The sequence below is a fragment of the Trachypithecus francoisi genome, unplaced genomic scaffold, assembly GCF_009764315.1.
Source record: "Trachypithecus francoisi isolate TF-2019V2 unplaced genomic scaffold, Tfra_2.0 Lachesis_group0, whole genome shotgun sequence".
NCBI lineage: Eukaryota > Metazoa > Chordata > Mammalia > Primates > Cercopithecidae > Trachypithecus > Trachypithecus francoisi.
Genome location: NW_022681453.1, coordinates 140,246,305 through 140,273,810, shown reverse-complemented (window position 1 = coordinate 140,273,810; position 27,506 = coordinate 140,246,305). Strand labels below are relative to the sequence as shown.

Here is a 27,506-nt window from a genome sequence, read left to right as displayed (position 1 = left end):
GATGATGCCGAGTACTGTGGTGGTCCTGAGCAATTAAAGAGGGATTCTGGGAAGCAGAGTGTGGACAGTTCCAACTCCCTGCCAAGGGGAAGCTCATGGGCAAAGGAAGCTCACTCCAGAGGGGATATGGAAGTTCCATACCTTCTTTTGTCTGAAGAGCCGAAGTCCCTATTTTCAGGTCGTTAGGAAGTTAAAAAGTAATTTGGAGGTTATCAGAACTGATTGAATTGAGTTTGAACCTCACCTATTGCAACAGTGGGCCAGGCTGCTTGACTAATGCCTTGGTGTCAATCGTATAGCTTTCTGCTTCTTGAGCTGCTGGCAGGGACCTGGCCTGACATGTCTCAGAAGGCCGTTAGTCAATGATTAGCTTATCTCAAGGCCTCAAGCCAGGGCAGCTGTCAAAGAGGGTCCCCACTGCATTCTGCACCTACATCCTCATTGTGAAATGAAGCATGAAGCGACTGAGTAAGGTCCCTATCATCTCTGACATTTTACAATTCCAGGATTCTGCCTTCTTGTCAGAGAAGTTTACAGGCAAGCAGTTGGGCAGGTGAGAGGGCTGCAGGTGAGAGGCTCAGCCTCTGCTTGAAGAGTTGTCATCTGGGAGGCTCTGTGGCCTCCTCAGATGAATTCATTCACACTAATACCCCAAGATGGAGTCAACACCCCCTCCAGAAGCTCAGCCTTCTCAGTATCTAAAGCCCCAGCATCGATGCCTCTTTTCTTTGGGTTAGGGGTCAGAGCTCTTGTGGAAGGGCATATAGTAATTCTTCACTTGCCTTTGACTGTGTACTCTGTGCACATGGAGGTAGGAGCAGACGTGACTTCAACAAGGCCATGCCCCCTTGGCAAGTATCTTTGAGACCAGAGAGGAAGACAGACTAGGGAAAGGATGACGAGATAAGCATGGGGCTGCCGTGAGGTCCAGGGGAGCGTGCAGAGGTAAGAGAAAAGGCTTTAGGATACTAACTAACATATATGGAGCACTAGCATGAGCCAGGCACTATTCTAAGTGCTTTGCAGGTTTTATCTCTTTTTGCCTCACAACAGCACCTATGAGACACTTCACAGATGAAGGAATGGAGGCACAGTGAGGTTAAGTTACTTGACCAAGGGGGCCAACTAGTAATGGAGGCATTTGTTGCATCTTCTAAAGATGATGAAAGAGTAGATGTGAGATTTTGTAAGTGCTTGATTCATTTCTACCGAATGAACTGGCAAATAAATAAATGCATACGTAAATGGGGGTGTAAATAGTCAGTCAGCCACGGAGGTGGGAGTGGGCTCAAGGCAGGCTTAGAGAGAAGGTGCAAGAGCTGAGTCTGAAAAGGCCAGAGCAAAGTATGAAGCTGGTGAGCAGCTGTGACCATAGCTGGAGGCTTCTCTTTGAGCTTTCTCCTGTTTACCTCCTCCTCCCCTACATGACCAGTCAGCCAAGTGTTAAGTCCAGGGGAACATTTTGCTGCTTCCAAGTACTGTCTCGCTAGTGTTATTTGCCATAACTTGTGGCCACAGGGCAAGGTCCAGGTGCTCAGACCTTTACATCCTGGACTTTCCAAGGCCTCCCAAAGCTCTCTGGCACCCAGGGAACAGTGTGTGTGTCGACAGCTTAATCCGCAGGAGCATAGCCATGGTGCTCTGGGGTCCAGTGCTGGGAGCTCTGCTGGTGGTCATTGCCGGATACCTGTGCCTGCCAGGAATGCTCCGACAACGTAGGCCACGGGAGCCCCCTCTGGACAAGGGTACTGTGCCCTGGCTTGGCTATGCCATGGCTTTCCGGAAGAATATGTTTGAATTTCTGAAGCACATGAGGAGCAAGCATGGGGATGTGTTCACAGTGCAGCTAGGGGGCCAGTACTTCACCTTTGTCATGGACCCCCTCTCCTTTGGTCCCATCCTCAAGGACACACAGAGAAAACTAGACTTTGGGCAATATGCAAAAAAACTGGTGCTGAAGGTATTTGGATACCGTTCAGTGCAAGGGGACCATGAGATGATACACTCAGCCAGCATCAAGCATCTGAGGGGGGATGGCTTGAAGGATCTTAATGAGACCATGCTGGACAGCCTGTCCTTTGTAATGCTGAAGTCGAAAGGCTGGAGTCTGGGTGCCAGTTGCTGGCACGAGGACAGCCTCTTCCACTTCTGCTATTATATCTTGTTCACAGCTGGCTACCTGAGCTTGTTCGGCTACACGAAGGACAAGGAGCAGGACCTGCTACAGGCAGGAGAGTTATTCGTGGAGTTTCGCAAGTTTGACCTTCTTTTCCCCAGGTTTGTCTACTCTCTGCTGTGGCCCCAAGAGTGGCTAGAAGTGGGCCGACTCCAGCGTCTCTTTCACAAGATGCTCTCCGTGAGCCACAGCCAGGAGAAGGAGGGCATCAGCAACTGGCTGTGCAACATGCTTCAGTTTCTGAGGGAGCAGGGGGTACCCTCAGCTATGCAGGACAAGTTCAACTTCATGATGCTGTGGGCCTCCCAGGGGAACACGGGGCCTACCTCTTTCTGGGCCCTCTTGTTCCTCCTGAAGCACCCAGAAGCTATTCGGGCTGTGAGGGAGGAAGCTATCCAGGTCCTGGGTGAGGCCAGACTGGAGACCAAGCAGTCCTTTGCCTTCAAACTCAGTGCCCTGCAACACACCCCAGTTCTGGACAGTGTGGTAGAGGAGACACTGAGGCTGAGGGCTGCACCCACCCTCCTCAGGTTGGTTCATGAAGACTATACCCTGAAGATGGCCAGTGGGCAGGAGTATCTGTTCCGCCGTGGAGACATCCTGGCCCTCTTTCCCTACCTCTCAGTGCACGTGGATCCTGACATCCACCCTGAGCCCACTATCTTCAAGTATGATCGCTTCCTCAACCCTAATGGCAGCCGGAAAGTGGACTTCTTCAAGGCAGGCAAGAAGATCCACCACTACACCATGCCCTGGGGTTCGGGCGTTTCCATCTGCCCTGGGAGGTTCTTCGCACTCAGTGAGGTGAAGCTCTTTATCCTGCTTATGGTCACACACTTTGACTTAGAGTTGGTGGACCCTGACACACCACTACCCCATGTTGACCCGCAGCGCTGGGGTTTTGGCACCATGCAGCCCAGCCATGATGTGCGCTTCCGCTACCGCCTGCATCCTATAGAGTGAGTTCGGCCAAGCCAGCTGCAAACCTAGCCAGAGGGATTCTATTGGGTCTCTCACCTGTTCTCACCCCTCTGCAGCCCCAAGCCCCCATTGGCCACCCTTCCTTCTGGTCCTGTGGCACCCCCTACCTCTGTTCTGCCTGTCCTCGCTCTCTCCCTGCCTAGTCATCTGACAAGTTTATCATTCTCTTTAAAATACCATCTCTCAGAGTGGGTTCTGCTGAACCCTCCTCTCACAGGAAGTCCAGGGGAAGGAGGAGTGTCTGTGGGCAACTTGGTTTGGGAGATGATGCCTGCCTTGAGAAGTCCTGAGTACAGAAACTGGTTCCCCCCAGACATGAGTTACATGGCATCTTGCAAACATCAGCCTCCATCCTCCCACCTTGCTTTAGTTTTTTCAGCAACACTTATCGCATATCCTATGGAATTCAGGCTCTAGAACAGTGTCATCCAATATAAATATGAAGCAAGCTACATGAGTAGTGGGGTTTTTTGGTTTTGTTTGTTTGTTTGTTTGTTTGTTTTGAGACAGAGTCTTGCTCTGTTGCCCAGGCTGGAGTGCAGTGGTGCAATCTCTGTTCACTGCAACCTCTGCCTCCTGGGTTCAAGCAATTCTCCTGCCTCAGCCTCCTGAGTAGCTGGGATTACAGGCACGTGCCACCTTGCCCAGCTAATTTAGTTTCCTGGTAAACACATTTTTAAAAAGTAAAATGAAACAGAATTCATTTTTATAATACTTTACTTAATCCAATATATCCAAAATATTGACATTTCAACGTGATCACTATTAAAAATTTTAACGAAATAGTTTTTACCTTCCCTTTTTCATCCTGTCTTCAAAGCCTGGTATGTACTGTATTTTTTCAGCTCTTCCCAGTTCAGACTAGCCACATTCCAAGTGCTTCATCGCCATGTGTGGCAGGTGGCTGTCCTATTGGATAGCACAGGTCTAGAGAAACGCTACCTTTTTTTTTTTTTTTTTTGAGACAGTCTCACTCTGTTGCCCAGGCTGCAGTGCAGTGGTGTGATCTTGGCTCACTACAACCTCTGCCTCCAGGGTTCAAGTAATTCTCCTGCCTCAGTCTTCTGAGTAGCTGGGATTACAGGCTCACCCCACCACACTCAGCTAGTTTCTGTATTTTTAGTAGAGATGGCGTTTCACCATGTTGGCCAGGCTGGTCTCGACCTCCTGACCTCAGGTGATCCACCTGCTTCGGCCTCCCAAAGTTCTGGGATTACAGGCATGAGCCACTGCACCCAGCCAGGATGCCTTTAATGTCGGAATTATTCAAGATCCCTCCTCAGTGCCCATGTCTCCCCCACCTCAGGGTACTGTCAACCCTCCCTTGGTTTCCATGAATATTGCTGAACTCAGAGCTTTCTCCTATCCCCAGACCCCCATGGGAGTCTCCCAGCACCTCTGACTCAGCTTGGCCAATGCAGAACTTGGCATCTGAGCCCCTGCCTCTTCCCTGAACCACTTGTTCTCCTGATTTCCCTGCTCTCTCTGCTCAGAACACTACCAATCACCCGATCTCCCAGAGACACTCTCCCTCCTCCTCTTTCACCTTCATACAAGCAGGCCCCCGTCCTGTCAGTACACGCCCTGTGATGCCTCTGAAATGTGTACCCTTTTCCCTTCTCCTACTGTCATTCTTATACCTGCGACCTCTGCATTTCTCTTCTACGCTGCTGCCAGAGGCTTTTTTGCCAAAAGCACTTCTGATTGTTACTCTTTTACTTTCCTGGTTCCCTTTTGACTTCACACCCTTGACATTTAAATTTTGTCACAGATGGTCCCCCTTGCCTTCACATACCTGATGTTTAAATTTTGTCACGGTTGGTCTCCAAACTCCCCAACTTTGCCAACTTTCTCCAGTGAAACCATCCCTAAAGTTGAAGCATTGCTTTTCCCGCCCATGCGAGTGCCAGCTACTCCTTCCTGGAAGACTTCCTGGATTTCACTCATCCCATCCTCTGGCCAGAAATGGCCTCCAAACTGTGGAGCTCCTGCAGCACCATTTGTATCATAGCATATCTGTTATGTGTCGTTGCTTTCTGTATCTTGGTTTCTGCCTGCTGCCCACTTCCCCAGACTGAAGCCTACTGGGGCATGGTATTTTATTCATTTCTGACCTCCAATTCCCTAAGTGAAGATTAAATGTTAGAAACCTGACTTCTAGTCTCAGCTATTTTGCTTTCTGTCCTCAAATCATTTCCTGGCCTTAGCCCTCCAATCTGTGAAATGAAGACAACGCCCCTTCCCAGTGTGCTTACCAGTGCTGCAAGAGGGTGAGGGGGTGGCTGACATAGCTGCAGCTGGCTGATGGCAGGGCCCCAGCTGGAGCTGGGACAGGAGAAAGAACGATTGTGGAAACTGGATAGAGGGTCTTGGAGGAGGTCGGCCCAGGCTGCATGGACCCCCTGACCCAGTGACCAACCAGTGGAGCGTCTCTCTGCTACTTCTATCTTACATCGCTGGCAGCCTCACATTTCTCCTGAGGCTACCTGTTCTTCTCTGCCAAGAGAGTAGGCAGGGGTCTGAGCCGGGGTGAGAGTCTGTCCCCAACTAGCTGTGTGACCCTGGGCCAGGGCTTGCCTTTCTCTGAGGTCAGCTGCCCATAAATGCTGATGTCTGCCTGGGGCTTGATAAAGCTCTGCCTGGTTAGGAGAAGCTGAGATATCCCAGCCTATTCCATAAGGACCAGGAGCACAAGGAGAAGAGTTGAGTAGGGGGCACGGAAGGAGGAAAGGGGCTGGAAGGTGGAAGACTGTCCATGGGAAACGTACCAATGACGTATCTGCCCAGCCAGGCCCTGTGCCCAGTACAATGGGGCTGGGGTTATGGGAAAGCAGGAATAGAGCCTTCACACACCTCCTTGGCCCTCCCTAGACCTTGGTGCTATGTCTCCTTTTATGCCTCACACCCAAGGGAATATGGACCAGGATTGGCCTGTGGATTGGCTGGGGTGGGGCTGAGGGCCTGAGTTCCCTGAGTCAGGACCAGAAGGTCTCAAATGGGAGTGACCATGTGCAGATAGGAACTTAATGGACCCTGTGGCCTTTCTGAGAGCCCCAGAGGAGATGCTTGGGAGCGAGGGAAGCCTCAGCGGGTGAGGTGTGAGGTGAATTCGAGTGTACCATCCTGCAGTCAGCAATATCCAGCATAACTACAGGCCCTCCAGGAAGCAAGAGCCCCCAAGAATTGGAGTGTGGGCAGGGAGCCCAATGCCCCATGCCCACCTGCTGGCATGAGAGGGGCCCATGGCCCATGTAGCTCTCTGCCCCCTGCATGAGGACTGCTGCAGCCAACCCTGGCAGAGGCCTTGAGGCAGGAGGAAGACGACGACCACCAAGGATGCCTCTAGTCACCACCCGCCCAACCCAGTCATTCTGCCCCCAATTCCTCATTTCTATGCCAAATGTTTTCTTCCTCTCATCCTTTTCCTCATCAGGACCTCAGAGGAAAGTCCACTAAATGTGTTCTCTCTAAAGATGGTTTATAATAAAGCAAGATCAGGGGTGGCTTTCCAATGGTGGAATTTCAGGCACCTGGGAAAGAAAAGAGATGCTTTTCTCATAGAGAATTACTGGAGTCAAAACATTACATTTCATGGCGTTAAGCATGGGCAGCAGTCCTGCCCATGGGCAAAGCAACTTCTACGCTTCTCCCTAGATCAGCCTATGGGAAGAATCCACCTTGCCTCAGAGCCTGAGGGTCAGAGGAATTCTGATTGCTTTCCTGAGACCCCTGGGAAAGGTTTGAGCAGTGCAGTCAGGGAGCCAGACCTTGTCAGGCCTTTGGGGAGACAGACAGCGACAGGAGGAACCAAGGCCCAGGCCAGAAAGTAAGGCTGGAATGGAGAGGGCTTTATCCTGGCCTGGGCTGTGAGAGCTGCCAAGCTGCTCTCAAACTATATAGCATCTAAGACAGTGACAGAGAATGAGGTACCTGCAGCGAGCCCTTGCCCTCTCCTCTGGACATAGGCTTCAGGGCACTCCTTGTTATATTCTTGCCTTTTGCAGCAAGTACACACTCACACATACACAGAGAAAGGCATGAAAGAACAAATAGGACTGGGTGAAGTGGCTCACGCCTGCAATCCCAGCACTTTGGGAGGCCGAGGTGGGCACATCACTTGAGCTCAGAAATTTGAGACCAACCTGGCCAACATGGTGAAACCCTGTCTCTAAAAATTCAAAAATTAGCTCATGCCTGTAATCCCATCTACTCAGAAGACTGAGGCACAGGAATTGCTTGAACCTGGGAGGCAGAGGTTGCAGTGAGCTGGGATCATGTCACTGCACTCCAGCAAGACTCTGTCTCAAAAAAAGAAAGAATAGGAAACTTGCAGGCACATAATCAGACCCACTTGGACACAGTGACACAGCTGCATCATAACCACATACACAACCATATATACTATGCACAACCCACACAGCAACACAGACACATGCACACATACTTCCCAGACACATAGGCACACAGACACACACAAATCCACTAATGCTGGTGTGACAAGCCCTGCTGGGTATCCCTTGCCTGACATCTTCTCTGTGCATCATGGGCACAAAGTCAGGGCCTCCGAGCACCTAGACCCTGTTGGTGCAGCTCAGGCTGTATCTCACCAGCCAGGCTGGCAAACGAACAGAAGTTCCTTGTAGGACAAGATTTCCGGAGCTCTGAAGTAGAATTCCATCCTCTGCATCCTCAAGCAAATATCCACCTTCAGATCTAGAGCTTCATTTCCCAGGGAACTAGGAAGCTCAGAGTCCTTCCTGATGGTGGGGAATTGGGGGCCTTGCGGAGAGAGAACTAAAGGCAGAGCTGAGAGAGACTGGATGTGGGGAAGGCACAGGGCAACTTGTGCTACATCAAGAGACCGCCAGACGGCACGTGATACATGTGCTATGACTACGCCATCAAAAGCTCAGGGGAAGAGAAGAAACAGCGGGAGAAGAAACAGTGGGCAGAATACTGCTTGCCTGTTCAATCCTCTATCAGCCATTCACTCACACACACACAAAAAAACGTATCCATTCATTCCAAAAAGAATCTACTATACTCTGAGCATGTATTGAAGCACAGGGGATGCAGAGTTTACACATGGCAAAATTCCTGCTCTCATGGAGCTTATGTTCACCCAGCCGTCTGTTCTCCTACCCTCCATTCCATCCACCAAAAAGTTTCCTTTCCTGTGTGCCAGGTTCCACGTTCAATTGTGCAGGGCAGACATGGTGGGACGTGTGCAGGTTGCACCAGGTAGTTCTATGAGGTGGAAAGAGCAGTTGAGTGCTTCAGAAGCTTGGGAAAGAGAGATGCCATGTGGGCAGGCAGCTCCCTGGGGAAAGGCTTCTCAGTGGATGTGTTGGGGGGCAGGGAGAATGCCAAGCATTAGAGACATGAAGAGAAAAGCACTGAGCACAGTATATCAGTCAGGAATCTTTAGGTTGCAAGTAACAAAAACAACATGACTCCACATGGAAAGGAATTTATTGGTTCTTGTAACTGTCAAATCCAAGATTGGGACGAGCTTCAGAGGTGCTTTGTTTCTGAGGCTCAAACAGTGCCCTCAGGATCTGCTCACTCACATGCGCTATCTCCTTCACCTTCTGAAGTTTGGGTGGAGGAAGGAGTAGCTCCAGATCTCAAACCCTCTCAGCTTCAGTTTCATGCCTGTCTTCTCGCATGTTCTAGTGACATCACACTTCATTGGCTCTGCCTGGGTCATGTGCCCACCCCTAAAAAAATCACCATGACCAGGGAAATGTGAAGGCAGTAACTGACCCATGTCCCATGCTCCACCCAACCTCCTCTCAAAACACAGGGCAGAGTGACCAAGCAGTGGTGTCCCAGAGAAAGTGGGATTCAGTTATAAAACAAGGGTGAGGGAATACCTGGCTGGAAATTATCCTCATTACACGAGGGTGCCCACAAGACCAAAGGCATAGAAGTTGAAATGTTCTGGAAATGAAAAGGGAATGGAGGAGTATGAGGGCTAGAAGATGTATGGGGTCCTATTTGCAAAAGCACTAGCCTTGACATCAGACAAAGATTTTGGACTTGATTATGCAGGTCCCAGGGAGATCTGAAGGCTCCTGAGATGGGGCCCAGGCCAAGTGTGTTCACTGCCTCCTTCTGCAGACTGCACATGGTCCTGGGACATTCCCTGGGCAGAGCACTTCCAGGCCCTCCTGATTGTCAGATGCTGGGGCTACCATCAGGGCTACAAGAATGGTCCTTTTAATAGTATTTCCCAGCTGGACTACAGAGAATGTGGAACCCTGGTTAGTGGAGGACCTTAGGCTCTTTTTCCCCAGCAATGCCAGAAGGAAAATGCTTCCTCCTCCACCCGTGCATTTAACAGACACTTTCTGAAAACCTACACACTAGGCCCTGTGTTAGGGGGTTGGGTACAGCAGTGAGCCTAACCAAGATCCCCACCTTGTGGAATTCACCTGGGACAATGTGGGTGGGGACAGTAGCACTGAACCTCACAAATAGGAGAAACATATACAACGTCTGAAAGAAATAAGTGCTATTGAAAAAATTAAAACATAGAGCATCAGGAAGATCAGGAGCGTCAGAGATGGGCAAGTTTGTGTTAAATAGGTTGGACAGGTGAGTGAAAGGTGAGATCTGAGCTAAGACCTCAGGAGGTGAGAGAGTGTGCCAAGCAGACAGCTGAGAGGAGAGCAGTCCAGGAAGAGGAATCCCCAGGGGGATGTGTCAAGAGTGTTTGAGATCAGTTGTGTCTGGAGCACTGGAGGCTGGTGGACATAAGGGCAGAGTGTAGCCAGGGCGGGTGCAGATCACACAGGCCTTAAAGGATTACTGTAAGGAGTTGGGCTTGTTAAATAAAAACTATGGTAGGCCATTGTTTTGGACTAAGCTCCTGCACTAGGTCCCAGCTGACCAGACCAAACCAAAAATGGAATCTGTTGTATGAAAGTTCCATTTCCTCAAACCGAAACTAAGTTGTTATCTGATCTTTGAGACTCCTGGAGACAGAGTTAACAGCCAAATTCCCAAACATGACAGTTTCAGTTGGCGTGATAATGCAGACAGTAACCATGCTCATGATAATGAAGTTCCCCCTATTTTAATCATCATTAAAAAGTAACCTGAAGAAACCTGATGTCAAACACCCTGTTCCAGCCGTATATAGAAAGTAACTTTGAAATGATCAGTCTGGCTCTGTGCAGTGGCTCACACCTGTAATCCCAGCACTTTGAGAGGCTGAGGCAGGCAGATTGCTTGAGCCAAGAGGTTCCAGTCCAACCTGGGTAACATAGTGAGACCCTGTCTCTACAAAAAAATACAAAAATTAGCCAGGTGTGGTGGTGTGCTCCTGTAGTCCTAGCTACTTGGGGGGCTGAGATGGGAGGATCACTTGAGCTCAGGAGGTGGTGGCTGCAGTGAGCCATGATTGTGGGAGTGGACTTCAGCCTGGGTGACAGAGTGAGACCCTGTGTCAAAAAAAAAAAAAAAATCAATCTTCTTTTTGTTCTTCATTTCTTCCTGTTTTCGACAGCCCTTTCCTGTCTATAAAACTAACCTCTTCTACCCAGCTCATTGGAACACTCTTTCTATTTTATGTAGTGAATCTTTTCCTGATTCAATGAGTGTATCGCCTGATTCTAGAGTTGCCAATAACGCTGAGACCTTGAAACTAAATTTGTTGTAATCTGGTGTTTTGACAGGCTGATGCTCTGAGGGAGGAGGGAGTAAAGGCTAAGAGTGTCAGGATCACTCTGGCTGCTAGGTGCAGATGAGAAGGGAGGAGAGCAAGAGAGAGGAAGCACAGGGGCCAGGTGAAAAGCTATTGCAGCAATTCTCCAGCCTGGCCAACATGGTGAAACTCCATTTCAAATAAAAATACAAAAATTAGGGCCAGGCATGGTGGCTCACACCTGTAATCCCAGCACTTTGGGAGGACAAGGCAGGTGGATCCCAAGGTCAAGAGATCAAGACCATCCTGGCCAACATGGTGAAACCCTGTCTCTACCAAAAATACAAAAAATTAACTGGGCATGGTGGCAGGCGCCTGTAGTTCCAGCTACTCAGGAGGCTGAGGCAGGAGAATCGCTTGAACCCGGGAGGTGGAGGTTGCAGTAACCTGAGATCGTCCCATTGCTCTCCAACCTGGGCAACAAGAGTGAGACTTCATCTCAAAAAAAAAAAGAAAAAGAAATAAAAAGAAAAAGAAATACAAAAATTAGCTGGGCATGGTGGCAGGCGCCTATAGTCCCAACTACTTGGGAGGCTGAGGCATGAGAATCGCTTCAACCCGGGAGGAGGAGGCTGCAGTCACTGCACTCCAGCCTGGGCAACACAGCAATAGAGCAAGACACTGTCGGAAGGAAGGAAGGAAGGAAGGAAGGAAGGAAGGAAGGAAGGAAGGAAGGAAGGAAGGAAGGAAAGAAAGGAAAGAAAGGAAAGAAGGAAAGAAAGGAAGGAAGGAAGGAAGGAAGGAAGGGAGGGAGGGAGGAGGGAGGGAGGAGGGAGGGAGGGAGGGATAGGAATTCAGAAAAGAAAGCATGATGTCCTGGAAGCAAGTGAAGAAAATGGAGGAAGAAGGCAGGGGCGAGCAAATGCTGCTGATGGTTGAGAACTGAGAACTGACCACTGGGTTTAGCAACACGGTCACTGAGGCCCCTGGAGACAGCACTTTGAGTGGATGCCCAATTGAGCTGGTTCCCACCTGTTCCCACCAGACTGAGGTTTGGTCACTCAGGCTGATTTATTCCCCACATCCTCCTTGTTATGGGAGTTCTCAGACTGCCTCTCCCCAAGGTCATTCATGCCAGTCATTTCTTCTTGGGCAGTAAGTATGCTGCTCTCAGAACAGTTGGATAATGGGGCCTGGGCAGTGCCAGGTGCCAGGTGCCTTCCAAGCACAGCGGCCAGGAAAGCCTTCAGGTACTGGCGGAAGCGGCGACTGGAGAAGGCATACAGGATGGGTGAAAAGCAGCAGTGAAGGAAGGCAATGCTCTCTGTCACCTGGAGTGCGTAGTCTAGGTGCTGGCTGACCTTACAGTTCCCGAATACTTGCAGGTCCAACAGCGTATGCAGAAACAAGGTGAGATTGTATGGGAACCATAGCACGAAAAAGGCCACCACCAGGGCTGCAGCTATTTTTAGAGCCCGGCCCTGGCCTGGGGGCCTCAGCCTCACCAAGACACAACCAATACGGGCATAGAAGAAGATCATGGCAAGGAGTGGAAGGAGAAACCCTAGGAGGTTCTGCTGGAAGCGGAGGAAGAGCTTCCAAATGGTCCCATGCCCGCCGAAATCTGCGTGGCAGTTCCACACACCCTTGGGATTTTCATGTGTCTGTACAAAGACCATATCAGGGATGGAGACGGCCAGGGACACAGCCCATACTATGGTAGCAAGGAGCAGGCTCTTGGCCCGGGTCCTCAGCCTGTGGTAGGGCTGAGCATGAACGATCTCCAGGTACTTGTCCAGGCTCATGCAGCTAATGAAAAAGATGCCACTGTAAAAGTTAGTAGTATAAAGAGTGCTCACCATCTTGCACAAGAAACTCCCAAAGACCCAATGCCAGGCCACGGAGATGCCCCAGAAGGGCAGTGTCACCAGAAACAGAAGGTTGGAGATGGCCAGATTCAGCAGATAGACCTCAGTCATCCGCCTGCGAGGCACGTACCGGAGCAAGACCATGAGAAGAAGAAGGTTCCCGCTCAGGCCCAACACAAAAATCAGGCTATAGAAGACTGGCAGGAAGACTTTGCCAAAGGACACCACTGCATCCTTCCTGCAGAGCATGAAGGTCACCTCATCCAGGTAGTCATAGTAATAGAAGGTGCTATTCTCAGGACCGGCATCCTCAGTGGTGAGTGGCTGCGGAGAGGCAGTGGTGGCCATATTGGAAGGAAGTGCCCAGTCCCGACGTCCTGTAGAGGTGTGGGGAAAAAATATGGTGAGACCTAGCATTCTCTACCTTTCTCTGAACCCACTTTTGCTGCTGCACTGGAATGTCCAATAGACTCTTCAAATCTACATCAGCACCTGCAGTCCAGCAAGTAAGAGCACAATCTTAGGGAGCCATCTGCACCACTTAATGGTTATGTCACCAAGATATCCCCCTCACCTTTGTCTTATAACTGAATCCCACTTACTCTGGGACACTTACTCTTGGATAAGCAACTAACCTTTAGGTGTTCTCAGAGTATGTAATTCTTTCATTATGGTTTTGTTTATTTTTCTCCTTCATTATTTAAAAATGCCTATAGTGTTTTTCAAATTCTTGTTTATTCTTTAGGGATATCAATTCATCTATTTAATGTGTCTCCTGACCCTTCCTCATGTACGGCTTATACTTTTTTTTAATGGCAGCTTAGCTTCAGTGGAGCTTTTTTTAAAAAAATTTTTGTTTATTATACTTTAAGTTCTGGGATACATGTGCAAAACGTGCAGGTTTGTTACATAGGTATACACATGCCATGGTGGTTTGCTACACCCATCAACCTGTCATTTACATTAGGTATTTCTTCTTCTTTTTTTTTTTTTTTAATTATACTTTAAGTTCTAGGGTACATGTGCACAGTGAAGTATTTCTTCTAATGTTATCCCTCCCCTAGCCCACAAGCCCCCAACAGTCCAGGGTGTGTGATGTTCCCCTCCCTGTGTCCATGTGTTCTCATTGTTCAACTCCCACTTATGAGTGAGAACATGCAGTGTTTGGTTTTCTGTTCTTGTGTTAGTTTGCTGAGAATGATGGCTTCCAGCTTCATCCACGTCCCTGCAAAGGACATGAACTCATCCTTTTTATGGCTGCATAGTATTCCATCCTGTGTATGTGCCACATTTTCTTTATCCAGTCTATCATTGATGGGCATTTGGGTTTATTCCAAGTCTTTGCTATTGTGAACAGTGCTGCAATAAACATATGTGTGCATGTGTCTTTATAGTAGAATGATTAATAATCCTTTAGGTATATACCCAGTAAGGGGATTTCTGGGTCAAATGGTATTTCTGGTTCTAGATCCTTGGGGAATTGCCACACTGTCTTCCACAATGGTTGAACTAATTTACAGTCCCACCAACAGTGTAAAAACATTCCTATTTCTCCACATCCTCTCAAGCATCTGTTGTTTCCTGACTTTTTAATGATCACCATTCTAACTGGGATTAGATGGTATCTCATCTCATTGTGGTTTTTATTTGCATTTCTCTAATGACCGGTAATGATGAGCTTTTTTTTTTTCATGTCTGTTGCATAAATGTCTTCTTTTGAGAAGTATCTGTTCATATCCCTCACCCCCTTTTTAATGGGGTTGTTTTCTTCTTGTAAATTTGTTTAAGTTCTTTGTAGATTCTGGATATTAACCCTTTGTCAGATGGATAGATTGCAAACATTTTCTCCTGTTCTGTAGGTTGCCAGTTCACTCTGATGATAGTTTATTTTGCTGTGCAGAAGCTCTTTAGTTTAATTAGATCCCATTTGTCAATTTTGGCTTTTGTTGCCATTGCTTTTGGTGTTTTAGTCATGAAGTCTTTGCCTATGCCTATGTCCTGAACGGTATTGCCTAGGTTTTCTTCTAGGGTTTTTATGATTTTAGGTCTTACATTTAGGTCTTTCATTCATCTTGAGTTTACTTTTGTATAAGGTGTAAGGAATGGGTCCAGTTTCAGTTCTCTGCATATGGCTAGCCAGTTTTCCCAACACCATTTATTAAATAGGGAATCTTTTCCCCATTGCTTGTTTTTGTCACGTTTGTCAAAGATCAGATGGTTGTAGACCTGTGATGTTATTTCTGAGGCCTGTGTTCTGTTCCATTTGTCTATATATCTGTTTTGGTACCAGTACCATGCTGTTTTGGTTACTGTAGCCTTGTAGTATAGTTTGAAGTCAGGTAGTGTGATGCCTCCAGCTTTTTTCTTTTTGCTTAGGATTGTCTTGGTTACATGGGCTCTTTTTTTGGTTCCATATGAAATTTAAAGTAGTTTTTTTCTAATTCAGTGAATAAAGTCAATGGTAGCTTGATGGGGATAGCATTGAATCTATAAATTATTTTGGGCAGTATGGCCATTTTCACCATATTCATTCTTCCTATCCATGAGCATGGAATGTTTTTCCAGTTGTTTGTGTCCTCTCTTCTTTCCTTGTAGTTCTCCTTGAACAGGTTCTTCACATCCCTTGTAAGTTGTATTCTTAGGTATTTTATTCTCTTTGTAGCATTTGTGAATGGGAGTTCACTCATGATTTGGCTCTCTGTTTGTCTGTTATTGGTGTATAGGAATGCTTTTGATTTTTGCACACTGATTTTGTTTTCTGAGACTTTGCGGAAGTTGCTTATCAGCTTAAGGAGATTTTGGGCAGAGACGATGGGGTTTTCTAAATATACAATCATGTCATCTGCAAACATAGACAATTTGACTTCCTCTCTTCCTATCTGAATACGCTTTATTTCTTTCTATTGCCTAATTGCCCTGGCCAGAACTTCTAATACTATGTTGAATAGGAGTGGTGAGAGAGGGCATCCTTGTCTTATGCTGGTTTTCAAAGGGAATGCTTCCAGATTTTGCCCATTCAGTATGATATTGGCTGTGGGTTTCTTATCAATGGCTCTTATTATTTTGAGATACGTTCCGTCAGTACCCAGTTTATGGAGAGTTTTTAGCATGAAGGGGTGTTGAATTTTATTGAAGGCCTTTTCTGCATCTATTGAGATAATAATGTGATTTTGTCATTGGTTCTGTTTATGTGATGGATTACATTTATTGATTTGCATGTGTTGAACTAACCTTGCATCCCAGGGATGAAGCTGACTTGATGGTGGTAGATAAGCTTTTTGATGTGCTGCTGGATTTGGTTTGCCAGTATTTTATTGAGAATTTTAGCATCAATGTTCATCAGGGATATTGGCCTGAAATTTTCTTTTTTTGTTGTGTCTTTGCCAGGTTTTGGTATCAGGATGATGCTGGCCTAATAAAATGAGTTAGGGAGGATTCCCTCTTTTTTCTATTGTTTAGAATAGTTTTGGAAGGAATGGTACCAGCTCCTTTTTGTACTTCTGATAGAATTCAGCTGTGAATCTGTCTGATCCTGGGCTTTTTTTGGTTGGGAGGCTATTAATTACTGCCTCAATTTCAGAACTTGTTATTGCTCTCTTCAGTGATTCCACTTCTTCCTGGTTTAGTCTTGAGAGGGTATATGTGTCCAGGAATTTATCCATTTCTTCTAGATTTTCTGGTTTATTTGTGTAGAGGTGTTTATAGTATTCTCTGATGCGTCTATAGTATTCTCTGTTTGTGTCTACTTGATTCTTATCTCTTTTCTTCTTTATCAGTCTGGCTAGTGGTCTATCTATTTTGTTGATCTTTTCAAAAAACCAGCTCCTGGATTCAATGATTTTTTGAAGGGCTTTTCATCTCTCTCTCTCTCCTTCAGTTCTACTCTGATCTTAGTTATTTCTTGTCTTCTGCTAGCTTTTGAATTTGTTTGCTCTTGCTTCTCTAGTTCTTTTAATTGTGATGTTAGGTTGTCAATTTTAGATCTTTCCTGCTTTCTCCTGTGGGCATTTAGTGCTATAAATTTTCCTCTAAACACTGCTTTAGCTGTGTCCCAGAGATTTTAGTACATTGTGTCTTTGCTCTCATTGGTTTCAAAGAACTTATTTATTTCTGCCTTCATTTCGTTATTTACCCAGTAGTCATTCAGGAGCAGGTTATTTAGTTTCCATGTAGCTGTGTAGTTTTGGGTGAGTTTCTTAATCCTGAACTCTAACTTGATTGCACTGTGGTCTGAGAGACTGTTTGTTATGATTTCCATTCTTTTGCATTTGCTGAGGAATGTTTTACTTCCAATTATGTGGTCAACTTTAGAATAAGTGTGATGTTTTGGTATCAGGATGCTGAGAAGAATGTATATTCTATTGATTTGGGGTGGAGAGCTCTGTAGATGTCTATTAGGTCCACTTGGTCCAGAGCTGAGTTCACGTCCTGAATATCCTTGCTAATTTTGTCTCATTGGTCTGTCTACTATTGACAGTGGGGTGTTAAAGTCTCCCATTATTATTGTGTGGGAGTCTAAGTCTCTTTGTAGGTCTCTGAGAACTTGCTTTATGAATCTAGGTGCTCCTGTATTGGGTGCATATATATTTAGGATAGTTAGCTCTTCTTGTTGCATTGATCCCTTTACCATTATGTAATGCCCCTCTTTGCCTTTTTGATCTTTGTTGGTTTAAAGTCTGTTTTATCAGAGACTGGAATTGCAATCCCTGCTTTTTTTTTTTTTTTTTTTTTTTGCTTTCCATTTGCTTGGTAAATATTCCTCCATCCCTTTATTTTGAGCCTATGTGTGTCTTTGAATGTGAGATGGGTCTCCTGAATACAGCACACCGATGGGTCTTGACTCTATCCAGTTTGCCAGTCTGTATCTTCTAATTGGGGCATTTAGCCTGTTTACATTTAAGGTTAATATTGTTATGTGTGAATTTGATCCTGTCATTATGAAGTTAGCTGGTTATTTTGCCCATTAGTTGATGCAGTTTCTTCATAGGTGTCGATGGTCTTTACAATTTGGTATGTTTTTGCAGTGGCTGGTACCAGTTTGTCCTTTCCATATTTAGTGCTTCCTTCAGGAGCTCTTGTAAGGCAGGCCTGGTTGTGACAAAACCTCTCAGCATTTGCTTGTCTGTAAAGATTTTATTGCTCCTTCACGCATGAAGCTTAGTTTGGCTGGATATGAAATTCTGGATTGAAACTTCTTCTCTTTAAGAATGTTAAATATTGGACTCCCACTCTCTTCTGGCCTGTAGGGTTTCTGCAGAGAGATCCGATGTTAGTCTGATGGGTTTCCCTTTGTGGGTAACCCAACCTGTCTCTCTGGCTGCCCTTAACATTTTTTCCTTCGTTTCAACCTTGGTGAATCTGAAAATAATGTGTCTTGGGGTTGCTCTTCTCGAGGAGTACCTTTGTGGTGTTCTCTGTATTTCCTGAATTTGAATATTGGCCTGTCTTGCTAGGTTGGAGAATTTCTCCTGGATAATATCCTGAAGAATGTTTTCCAACTTGGTTCCATTCTCCCTGTCTCTTTCAGGTACACCAATCAAATGTAGATTTGGTCTTTTCACATAGTCTCCATATTTCTTGGAGGCTTTGTTCATTCCTTTATATTCTTTTTTCTCTAATATTGTTTTCACACTTTATTTCATTAAGTTGATCTTAAATGTCTGATATCCTTTCCTCCGCTTGATTGATTCAGCTATTGATCCTTGTGTATGCTTCACGAAGTTCTTGTGCTGTGTTCTTCAGCTCCATCAGGTCATTTATATTCTTCTCTAAACTGGTCATTCTAGTTAGCAATTCCTCTAACCTTTTTTCAAGGTTCTTAGCTTCCTTGCATTGGGTTAGAACATGCTCCTTTAGCTCAGATGAGTTTGTTATTACACACCTACTGAAGCCTACTTCTGTCAATTCGTCAAACTCATTCTCCATCCAGTTTTGTTCCCTTGCTAGTGAGGAGTTGTGATCATTTGGAGGAGAAGAGGCATTCTGGGTTTTTGAATTTTTAGCCTTTTTGCACTGGTTTTTCCTCATCTTCGTGGATTTATCTACCTTTGGTCTTTGATGTTGGTGGCCTTCAGATGGGGTTTCTGTGTGGATGTATTTTTGTTGATGCTATTCCTTTCTGTTTGTTAGTTTTCCTTCTAACAGTCAGGTCCCTTTGCTGCAGGTCTGCTGGAGTTTGCTGGAGGTCCACTCCAGACCCTGTTTGCCTGGGTGTCACTAGCAGAGGCTGCAGAATGGCAAATATTGCTGCCTGTTTCTTTCTCTGGAAGCTTCATCCCAGAGTGGCACCCACCAGATGCCAGCCAGAGCTCTCCTGTGTGAGGTATCTGTCAACCCCTGCTGGGAAGTGTCTCCCATTGAGGAGGCACAGGGGTCAGGGACCCACTTGAGGAGGCAGTCTGTCCCTTAGCAGAGCTCAAGTGCTATGCTGGGAGATCCACTCCTCTCTTCAGAGCCAGCAGGCAGGAACATTTAAGTCTGCTGAAGCTGCACCCATAGCCACCCCTCCCCCCAGGTGCTCTGTCCCAGGGAAATGGGAGTTTTATCTATAAGCCCCTGACTGGGGCTGCTGCCTTTCTTTCAGAGATGCCCTGCCCAGAGAGGAGGAATCTAGAGAGGGAGCCTGGCTACAGTGGCTTTGCCAAGCTGCAGTGGGCTCTGCCCAGTTTGAACTTCCCAGTGGCTTTGTTTACAATGTGAGGGGAAAACCCCCTACTCTAGCCTCAGTAATGGCAGATGCCCATGGGGCTTGTTTTATCCATAACTGTCCAATGCATCCACCCTGGCTTTGGGTTTTCTTTACTCCTGTCACCTGAGGATTCCCCTTGCTTTTTGAGAGTTTTTAAATATTTTATTTGTAAATAGTTTCATATCAATATTTTCTTTTCTTTCTTTCTTTTTTTTCTTTTTTTTTTTGAGACAGAGTGTCACTCTGTCACCCAGGCTGGAGTGCAGTGGTGCAATTTCAGATCATTGCAAGCTCCATCTCCTGGGTTCAGGCCATTTACCTGACTCAGCTTCCCGGCCATTCACCTGCCTCAGCCTCCCGAGTAGCTGGAACTACAGGCACTCACCACCACGCCCAGCTAATTTTTTGTATTTTTAGTAGAGAGGGGGTTTCACCATGTTAGCCAGGATGGTCTCAATCTCCTGACCTCATGATCCGCCCGCCTCGGCCTCCCAAAGTGCTGGGATTACAGGCATGAGCCACCGCGCCTTGCCTCATATCAATATTTTCAATGACAAATATTTAATATTTTAAATATTTTATCCAGTATTTCTGTTTGTAGCAGAAAGGTGTGATCCATCATGTTGATGGGCTCAGAACCTACTAAACTTTTCTACCTCTCAGTTTCCTCATCTTTAAAATGAAAATAATAACTGTGCCTATCTTGTGATGTTCTTGTTATGCTTAAATGTGATAATACATGCAGAGCACTTTAAGTTTTACAAAACTGACTGGAACATAGCAAGCATGCAATAAATGCGAGCTTAAATTATTGCTTTGCCCAGAACTGAGTTCATCATTTCCCCACCAGCCCCTTTCTTCTTTCCTAGGCCTATCTAACTGAATGACTCCACCAACTATTCAGTCACCTAAGAGTGAAACATGGGATATCTTGCAGATTCTTTCCTCCTCACCCTCACAACCACCCTGTGAGTCTCTCCTCTTGAATCGGCCCACTTGTCTCTAAGTCCCATAAAAATATGTACATGACACTCTTTTAATGAAATTAAGACAAATGAAACAAAACATATATACTTTTGAAGGAGTACAAATAGATAACAGGAAGACATAGGAATGAGAGGCACCAAATTCAAGATGGCAGGTGCCTGGGCAGAAGCCAGCAGCATGGGATTGGGGTGGACCATGGAGATGGGATGAGTCACTGTCCACGGTCAAGTGTCCTCTAAGGCAGTGACATCCAGAATTGTATTGCTTTGTTTAAAATAATTTTTTGATGAGAGCTTCACATAAACCAGTGATACAAGTATGTCATGAACTAAGAATTAGGCTCAAACCTGTAGTGTATTCCAGGAGAAAGAGAGGGGAAGACAGACTTCATGTTGAACAAAGAGCATTCACCAATGGGGAAGGGGGCTTGAGGAGGAGAGAGGAAGGAGATAAAAAGGAATTTGTGGCCCAAGCAGGCAATTGTGAAGAGCCACTGAAGAGGGGCCTGTAGATTACTGAGGGTCATGGGCCACAAACTGAGAAATGCAAATCAGCTCTACCCCATACTTCTGGATTTTATTTTTTAATATTTTACTTGCATGAGCTTGAACTTTTTAATATGTTCAATACCCCCTTGTATTTATTCTGTAAATTATTTATTCTTTTAATGGGTGGGATGCTCATTTTATGAGGTCTTATAATAGTGAGGATGTTAGCTTTTTTCATATATGTTGCAAACGTTTTCCTTAGCCCTTTCTGATAAAAGTTTTATCCCCTTTTTTCAGGCAGACTTCGAAATAAATGTTGACTTGGGTCCTCAGTTGGCCCAAAGTATCTGTGATACCATGGTCTCATGGCTGGTGGAACAATTCAGTGCTACTAAAGCAGAACCTCTTCTGAGGGAGTCTGGAGTCCTCCCACTCTGTGAGCCTCTGCCCCACCCTTGGGCTCCTATCCAATGGCATCTGGACCAGATGCTGTGGAAACCACACATGACCTGTCCCCACCCCAGGAGCTCAGCCTGAGTGGCTTTATCTAAGGCCCAGCTCTGTTCCTGATCAACCTCAGGAACTTTACCCAGTGCCCCTTTTTTTTTTTTTTTTTTTTTGCTGGTCTTCCTGTCCTCTCCTCTGCACCAGGGGCCTCCTGGCCTTCAACTCCTCCCTTTTCTGGGCAGCAGTAAGGACACTCCTAGCATATGGCTGGAGCTGGGAGCCTGTGAGCTGCTGCTGCAGAAGGAGGATGTGAGGACTGTACTCGGGCCTTATCAGGGCTTATTACTCAGGAGGTGACATTGATTAAACACCAGATTTTCTGAGCTGCTGACATGGACCTTGATCTTGACTTGATTTCTCAAAGCCCTCTGACTTTTGTTTCAGCAAACAACCAAGTCTGATGAATCTTTCAATCAAAGCCAGAAGTCAGAGTCAGCAGACCCTGCTAGTCCAAGCCACCTTTGTTCTCCCTCTACATGGAACACTCTATCCCCTTCCCACTCAAGGTCTTTAGCCTCCTGATCTTTCACTCTGGGAATCTTTTCAAGTCATGCTGACTTCTGGAGCAACCATCCTCCTATCACTTTCATCAGCAAAGACAACAACAATGACAACAGCAATCAGGCCTTTACCCTCCTGATCTCTCACTCTGGGAATCTTTCCAGGTCATCCTCACCTATGGAGCAACCATCCTCCTATCACTTTCATCAATAATGCCAACAACAGTGGTAACAGCAATTAGGCCTTTACCCCTGATCGTTGACTCTGGGAATCTTTCCAGGTCTCCCTCACCTCTGGAGCAACCATCCCCTCCTATCACTTTCATCAGTAATGCCAACAATGACAGCAGCAGTCAGCACTCCCATATGCATGTTACAGCTGGCTGGGCACCTTCATATGCACTGCCGTAGCCTTGTAAGGCAAATCAGGAAGGAACCATCAGCCCCATTTAAAACAGGAGCAAAGCAACTTTACCAGGGTCACACAGGAAGTCACTAGCCAAGCTGCATCTGAAATCCAAGTCTTCAGACTCCAGGCACATGGTGCCTTGTCCCTGGTCCCACCTCATCCTTGAAGGCTGGGCACAATGGCTCATGCTTGTAATTCCAGCACTTTGGGAGGCCGAGGTGGGTGGATCACCTGAGGTCAGGAGTTTGAGACCAGCCTGGTCAACATTGCAAAACCCCGTCTCTACTGAAAATACAAAATTAGCCCGGCGTGGTGGCAGGTGCCTGTAATCCCAGCTACTTGGGAGGCTGAGGCAGGAGAATCACTTGAACCCAGGAGGCAGAGGTTGCAGTGAGCTGAGATCACACCACTGCACTCTAGCCTGGGCAACAAGAGTGAAATTCCGTCTCAAAGAAAAAAAAAAGAAAAAAAGAGAAAGGTGTGATTGAGTCTTTGCTGGTTGTCCAGGATCTTACCCTCACTGGGAGATATCCAGGGCTCCCCTCCCTTAGGTCTCTCAGGAAAGTCACAGTTGAGGCAACAAGAGGAAGGATATTGTGACAAGGATGCAGCCATGTTAGTTGGGCTCCTTCTATGAGTTGAACACTCACATGTAATTTTCTCACCTTATCTTCGCCATAGTTCTGGGAAGCAAAGTGAGTATAATCCCTACTTTCCAGATAAAGAAACAGGTGTGGAGAGGTGAAGCCCAATTGTCCACAGCCTCAGATTAGCAAATGGGGGGCCGGGGATTGGATGGCCCTCAAAATGTGAGGTGGAAGTGATGACCCCATCCTCCCCACACTCCCCTTCAAAATGGATCAAACTTAAATTCGAAGGTTGAGGTTCCGACAGTGGGACTTCTGGCCTCAGCAACTACTGGCAGGAAGGTTCAAAGCCAGTGGTGTGCTGAGAGCCAGTCATGGCATCTGAGAGGCATTAAACAAATGATCATGGAATTAACCAACTCTGCGTTCAGTGATGTTAAGTTGGTAACTTGAAACTGGGAATATTTACACCATGACAAAAGCTATAAATCAAGGCTTTCCTCTCCTCTGCCATCCTACCTCCCCTGTGCCCCCAGCCCAGAGCTGGTTGTCAAACCTTCACCAGCACTCCCCTGATCAGGCCCCATGTAGGGTCACATGTAGGTCCCTCAGGTGCTGAAAGCACACCCATGCTGAGTGTACTGTTCACAGTGCAGCTGATTCAGCATGCAAGCTGATCAAATAAACAAGATTGAATGTGATCTCCAGAGGCCACACCAGCCTTTGAAATATGAAACCAAGGATACCATTTGAGATCACTTCTAGTGGAAAATACTTTTGCTGGCTTCCTTTGAATGTGGAAATCATATCCTCCTTTAAAATACAATCTAGGGTAAGGGCTTTAAATGTATTAACTTATTTAATCCTCACATTTACCTGATAGAAGTAAATACTATTATTAGCCCTGTTTTAGAGCTGAGGATACTAACACACAGGGAAGTTAGAGAACTGGTCCAAGATCACAGAGCAATTGAGTAGTAGAGCCAGGATTTGAAACCGCGTGTCCATGCTCTTAAATGCTAGGTTACAATACAACTCAAAGAAAATAGTAAGCACAGCCAGGTGCAGTGGCATGCACCTCTAGTCCCAGCTACTTGGGAGGCTGAGATTGGTGGATACCTTGAGCCCAGGAGTTTGATACCAGCATAGGCAACATAGCGAGACCCTGTCTCAAAAAAATAACAATAATAACAACTAGGTTGTAGATCCCCTCACCTGGGCTTTATATGTAATAATGCACTGACTTCTCACAATAACCTTATAAAATGGGCCCCATTTTACAGATGAGGAACTGAGACTCAGAGAAGGGGAGTAACGTGCCCAAGGACACACAGCAAGTATACGGCAGAACTGGAAACCAAGTTCCTGCAGCTGGCTCCAGAGCTGGAGCCCCAAATCACACACTGGGAGTTCAGCCTGTGTGCGCCCCTTCCTCGGGCTTGCAGGATGAACAGCTGCCTTCTGGACGGTCTGCATGGGAAGCATATTTGGATCGTGATTTATAAAACACAATGAAGATAATAAAAACCAGTCCTGACACTTACACAGGGCTTTGTGTTTCCATATACCCTTTTTTTTTATCCCAGTCATTGCTGTGTCTTCCTGACTCCCTCATGAAGGGGTGAACAGGTATCGCCTCTCTGGTTTCCCAGGAACTCCAGGGCCACACTGCAAGGCAGGCACAGCTGGCCAGAGGAATCAGCTGGCCTCTGATTGCAGATCACTGCATGCTCTCTCTCCTTACTTTTTTAACATGTTATTTTTTTCCTGATTACCATAATAATAGATATTCAATGTAAAATGTAGAAATACAGCGGAAAAATAAGAAAGAGGCCAAAAAACAAAAGTCCCCTGTGATGCTACCATTGCAAAAATAACCCACAGGAACATCTTAGTGTATCCTGTTTGCTTTCATGCTCAGAGTCACGTCTGGTACACCAGATTACACAAAGTCTGGCTGGAAGGGAGTGGCCTTATCCATTCCTCAGCAGGGCAGGAGTCCCCTTGCAGCCTCCAGCTAGAAATAGCTCCTGAGATATGTGAGGCCCGCCTGCTCCCCACGCTCCCTGGGATCCCACATCACTTACTGTTTCCTGGCCTGGTCAGGAAATAGAGATGTTTGTGACGTGTATAAAATCACAAGAGTAACCCTCCTCCCAAAGCTTATTTCAGCTAACAAAAAGTAAGCACTTTTAGAGCCCGACCCTTCAAGGAGCTGCTGCTGCAGAAGGTGAGACTTTCATGTCTTTCCCAGAATGTTTTTTGATGTTTTGTTTTTTGCCTCTCTCCTTGTTGCCTGAAATGTCCCCGTGAGAACAACTTGCGTGTGTATTTCAGCATGAAAATGAAACCCCACCATCCCCAGAAAGGGCAGGACACTCAGCATGGTAGAATAGACAGAATAGGCAAGGGTAGAACAGACAGAATACAGCTTGACTCACTTCTTAATGGCTGTGCAACTCTGAGCTCATAATTTAACCTCGCTGAGCCTTAACTTTCTCACCTATAATATGCCTCCCTTGCAGGGTTATTATGATAAACTAAGGGCCTGGCATATATTATTGGTTCTCTTCCAGCCCCTAAAATGAATAAACTCGCTGATTAAATGACACTTGATTCAGGCTGGGATGCATGGGAGGGGATCCAGGGACTATTTGAATCGGAACTGTTTTGGGCAGAAGGAAGGGGCCAAGAATTTGGGAAAGGAAGAGGACGGGGAGAGGGTGGACATGTGCAAAAGAAGAGACCACAGAGCTGTGAAACTTTGGCCCTGGGAGAGAGGCCCTTAAAGACCATCTCATCTGCCCCATTATCTTACAGCTGGGAACACGGAGGCCCAGAGATGGAAAGGAATGCCTGAGCTCCCCCAGCCAGGTTGGAGAACCAACTCTTAGGGGTTTTCAGAATCTGCAAAGCATATTCTCAGAGCCAGAGTCAAGGAGGGGAAAGAGGTCAGAAGACCCATCACTCTCAAGGTGCTGGAAACAATTGTTCCAACAGCCGCCCTGGAGAGAAAGCTCTGCACTGACTTAGCACCTCCCTCTTCCCAACACCTGTGCCCACTCCCCAAGCCACTGGGTTCAGTCTCTCCCTGTGGCCCCTGGGCTGTCCCACCGCCACCCTCCACCCCAAGTGTGGCTATAACCTACCGGAGCCAGAATGACTTGCTTGGGAAGGTCCACCACAAGCCTGAAAGGAGAGAGCAGTGCCCAGGCGCCTCTTCCTCAGGGAAATGCAGAGACAGTGTAATTCCTCTCCATGTACTCATCCCCTCTCTGGACAGCAGCCTGCGTATATCCTGCTTTCAACCGGAAAAAAAAAAAAATCCCTTTGCCTTTGCCCCAGCCCTCATCTCAGCTGCATAGCCGTGAGCTATTTCTCTCATTGATAAGAGTCAAGCTCAGATGACCTCCCACCCTATAAAAGAGCATCCCCCAAAGACAGTCTTTGGAAAGCATGTATCCCCTCTCTGGAATGATTCCCTGGTAGCTGGGTCAAGTCCACTAACAGCCCATCCCAGACGTCCAGGCCTTTGCTTACCCTGTGTCTACCTGAAGGGCCTTCCCAACATCACCTTCAGAGATCCTGCCTCCAGCTTCTTCATCCTGGATACCTTCTCAGCAAGATCTCACTCCCATTCTGCCCCAGTTCTAAACTCCACCCAATCTCTTTCTCTGGCCATAACTCCCACTAAACAGGGCTGTGTCTGCTACACCCACTGTGTCACCAATAGTTTCATCTCCCAGACTTTCCTAATCATCTTCCCTCTTTCCTTCCTTTCTCCCTGACTCCCCTTCATGGCATCTCTGTATGGTTAGCCTCTTGTTTAACTATCTGTTCCCCTGCTGGGTCAGGAGCTCTCAGGGGAAGGACCGTATCAGACCCACCAACCAGAGCCCAGGGACAGGCCAGAGACTGAATGAGTGAGTGAATGAATGACTGTCTATATATGATGCATTGCCTGCCACATGCTTAGCAGTATGGGGGCTCGCCTTCCCAGCACAACACCTGTGGTCCAGGATCAGTATCTCAGCCGCCCTCACCTCCAGTCCCACTGCCCCCTTGATACACAGCAAGTGCTTGGTGAATGCCTGTTGTCTCCACCTGAACTGAGCAATAATAGAGCAGTAATGTCAGGTGGTTAAAGGCATGGCATCGGAGTCACACACAGCTGGGCTTGGACCTGGCTCTGCATTTACTGGCTGTGTGACCTAGAGATGGTGCCTTCACCTCTCTGGGCCTCAGTTTTTGCATCTTTATTGGGGATAGGGATAGTCCCTCAGACAGGCGTCAGAGAATGGAATGTGCCAAGAAGACGGATATGGACTTAGACATTTGCCTTTCTCTGGGGTCCACAGGCTACCAAGAACGGACATTAAGACTGTGATGGGTTTTTACTCAGGCAGAGGGAAGCAGGGGACCTTTCAAGTGGGGCCTCTGAGTTTCTCTAGGCCAAACACTAGTTTCCAATAGAGAGACCCAAGGTGCTGCGCAACAAGAGCCACAGGGTCCTGGGTCCCTCCCACAGAGCAGCTAAGTTGTAGGACCTGGGCTCCTTCTTCATTCTCCCTCACCTCCCCTCTTTTGTACATCCTTATTTTAAAATTATTTTTAGACTTGCAAAATAAAGCACAAGATTCCTGGACACCTGACTGTCAGCTTCC

General features: G+C 46.8%; 2 protein-coding genes across 4 annotated transcripts; one reads left to right on the top strand and one right to left on the bottom strand.

The window, feature by feature from the left end:
* The first annotated feature begins 1,519 nt into the window (after positions 1-1,519).
* Positions 1,520-3,687, top strand: LOC117083966 (7-alpha-hydroxycholest-4-en-3-one 12-alpha-hydroxylase). Its single transcript, XM_033212229.1, has one exon. The coding sequence runs from the start codon at positions 1,634-1,636 to the stop codon at positions 3,137-3,139; it is 1,506 nt and encodes a 501-aa protein (XP_033068120.1). The 5' UTR covers positions 1,520-1,633; the 3' UTR covers positions 3,140-3,687.
* An 8,176-nt stretch (positions 3,688-11,863) lies between these two features.
* Positions 11,864-27,423, bottom strand: ACKR2 (atypical chemokine receptor 2). 3 transcript variants are annotated; one of them, XM_033212227.1, is made up of 3 exons: positions 26,383-27,423; positions 25,992-26,143; positions 11,864-13,053 (listed from the first exon to the last, which is right to left on the bottom strand). In XM_033212227.1, exon 3 carries the CDS (start codon positions 13,022-13,024, stop codon positions 11,870-11,872), a length of 1,155 nt encoding a protein of 384 aa, XP_033068118.1. In that variant the 5' UTR covers positions 13,025-13,053; positions 25,992-26,143; positions 26,383-27,423; the 3' UTR covers positions 11,864-11,869. The 3 variants fall into 3 exon arrangements, with proteins under 3 accessions (XP_033068118.1, XP_033068117.1, XP_033068119.1); XM_033212226.1 differs by having other exon boundaries at positions 25,992-26,140; XM_033212228.1 differs by lacking the exon at positions 25,992-26,143.
* Between the last annotated feature and the right edge of the window lie 83 nt (positions 27,424-27,506).

Excerpts from the sequence above, each read along its gene's own strand:
- LOC117083966 (XM_033212229.1), top strand. The coding sequence starts at position 1,634 with ATGGTGCTCTGGGGTCCAGTGCTGGGAGCTCTGCTGGTGGTCATTGCC.
- ACKR2 (XM_033212227.1), bottom strand. The coding sequence starts at position 13,024 with ATGGCCACCACTGCCTCTCCGCAGCCACTCACCACTGAGGATGCCGGT.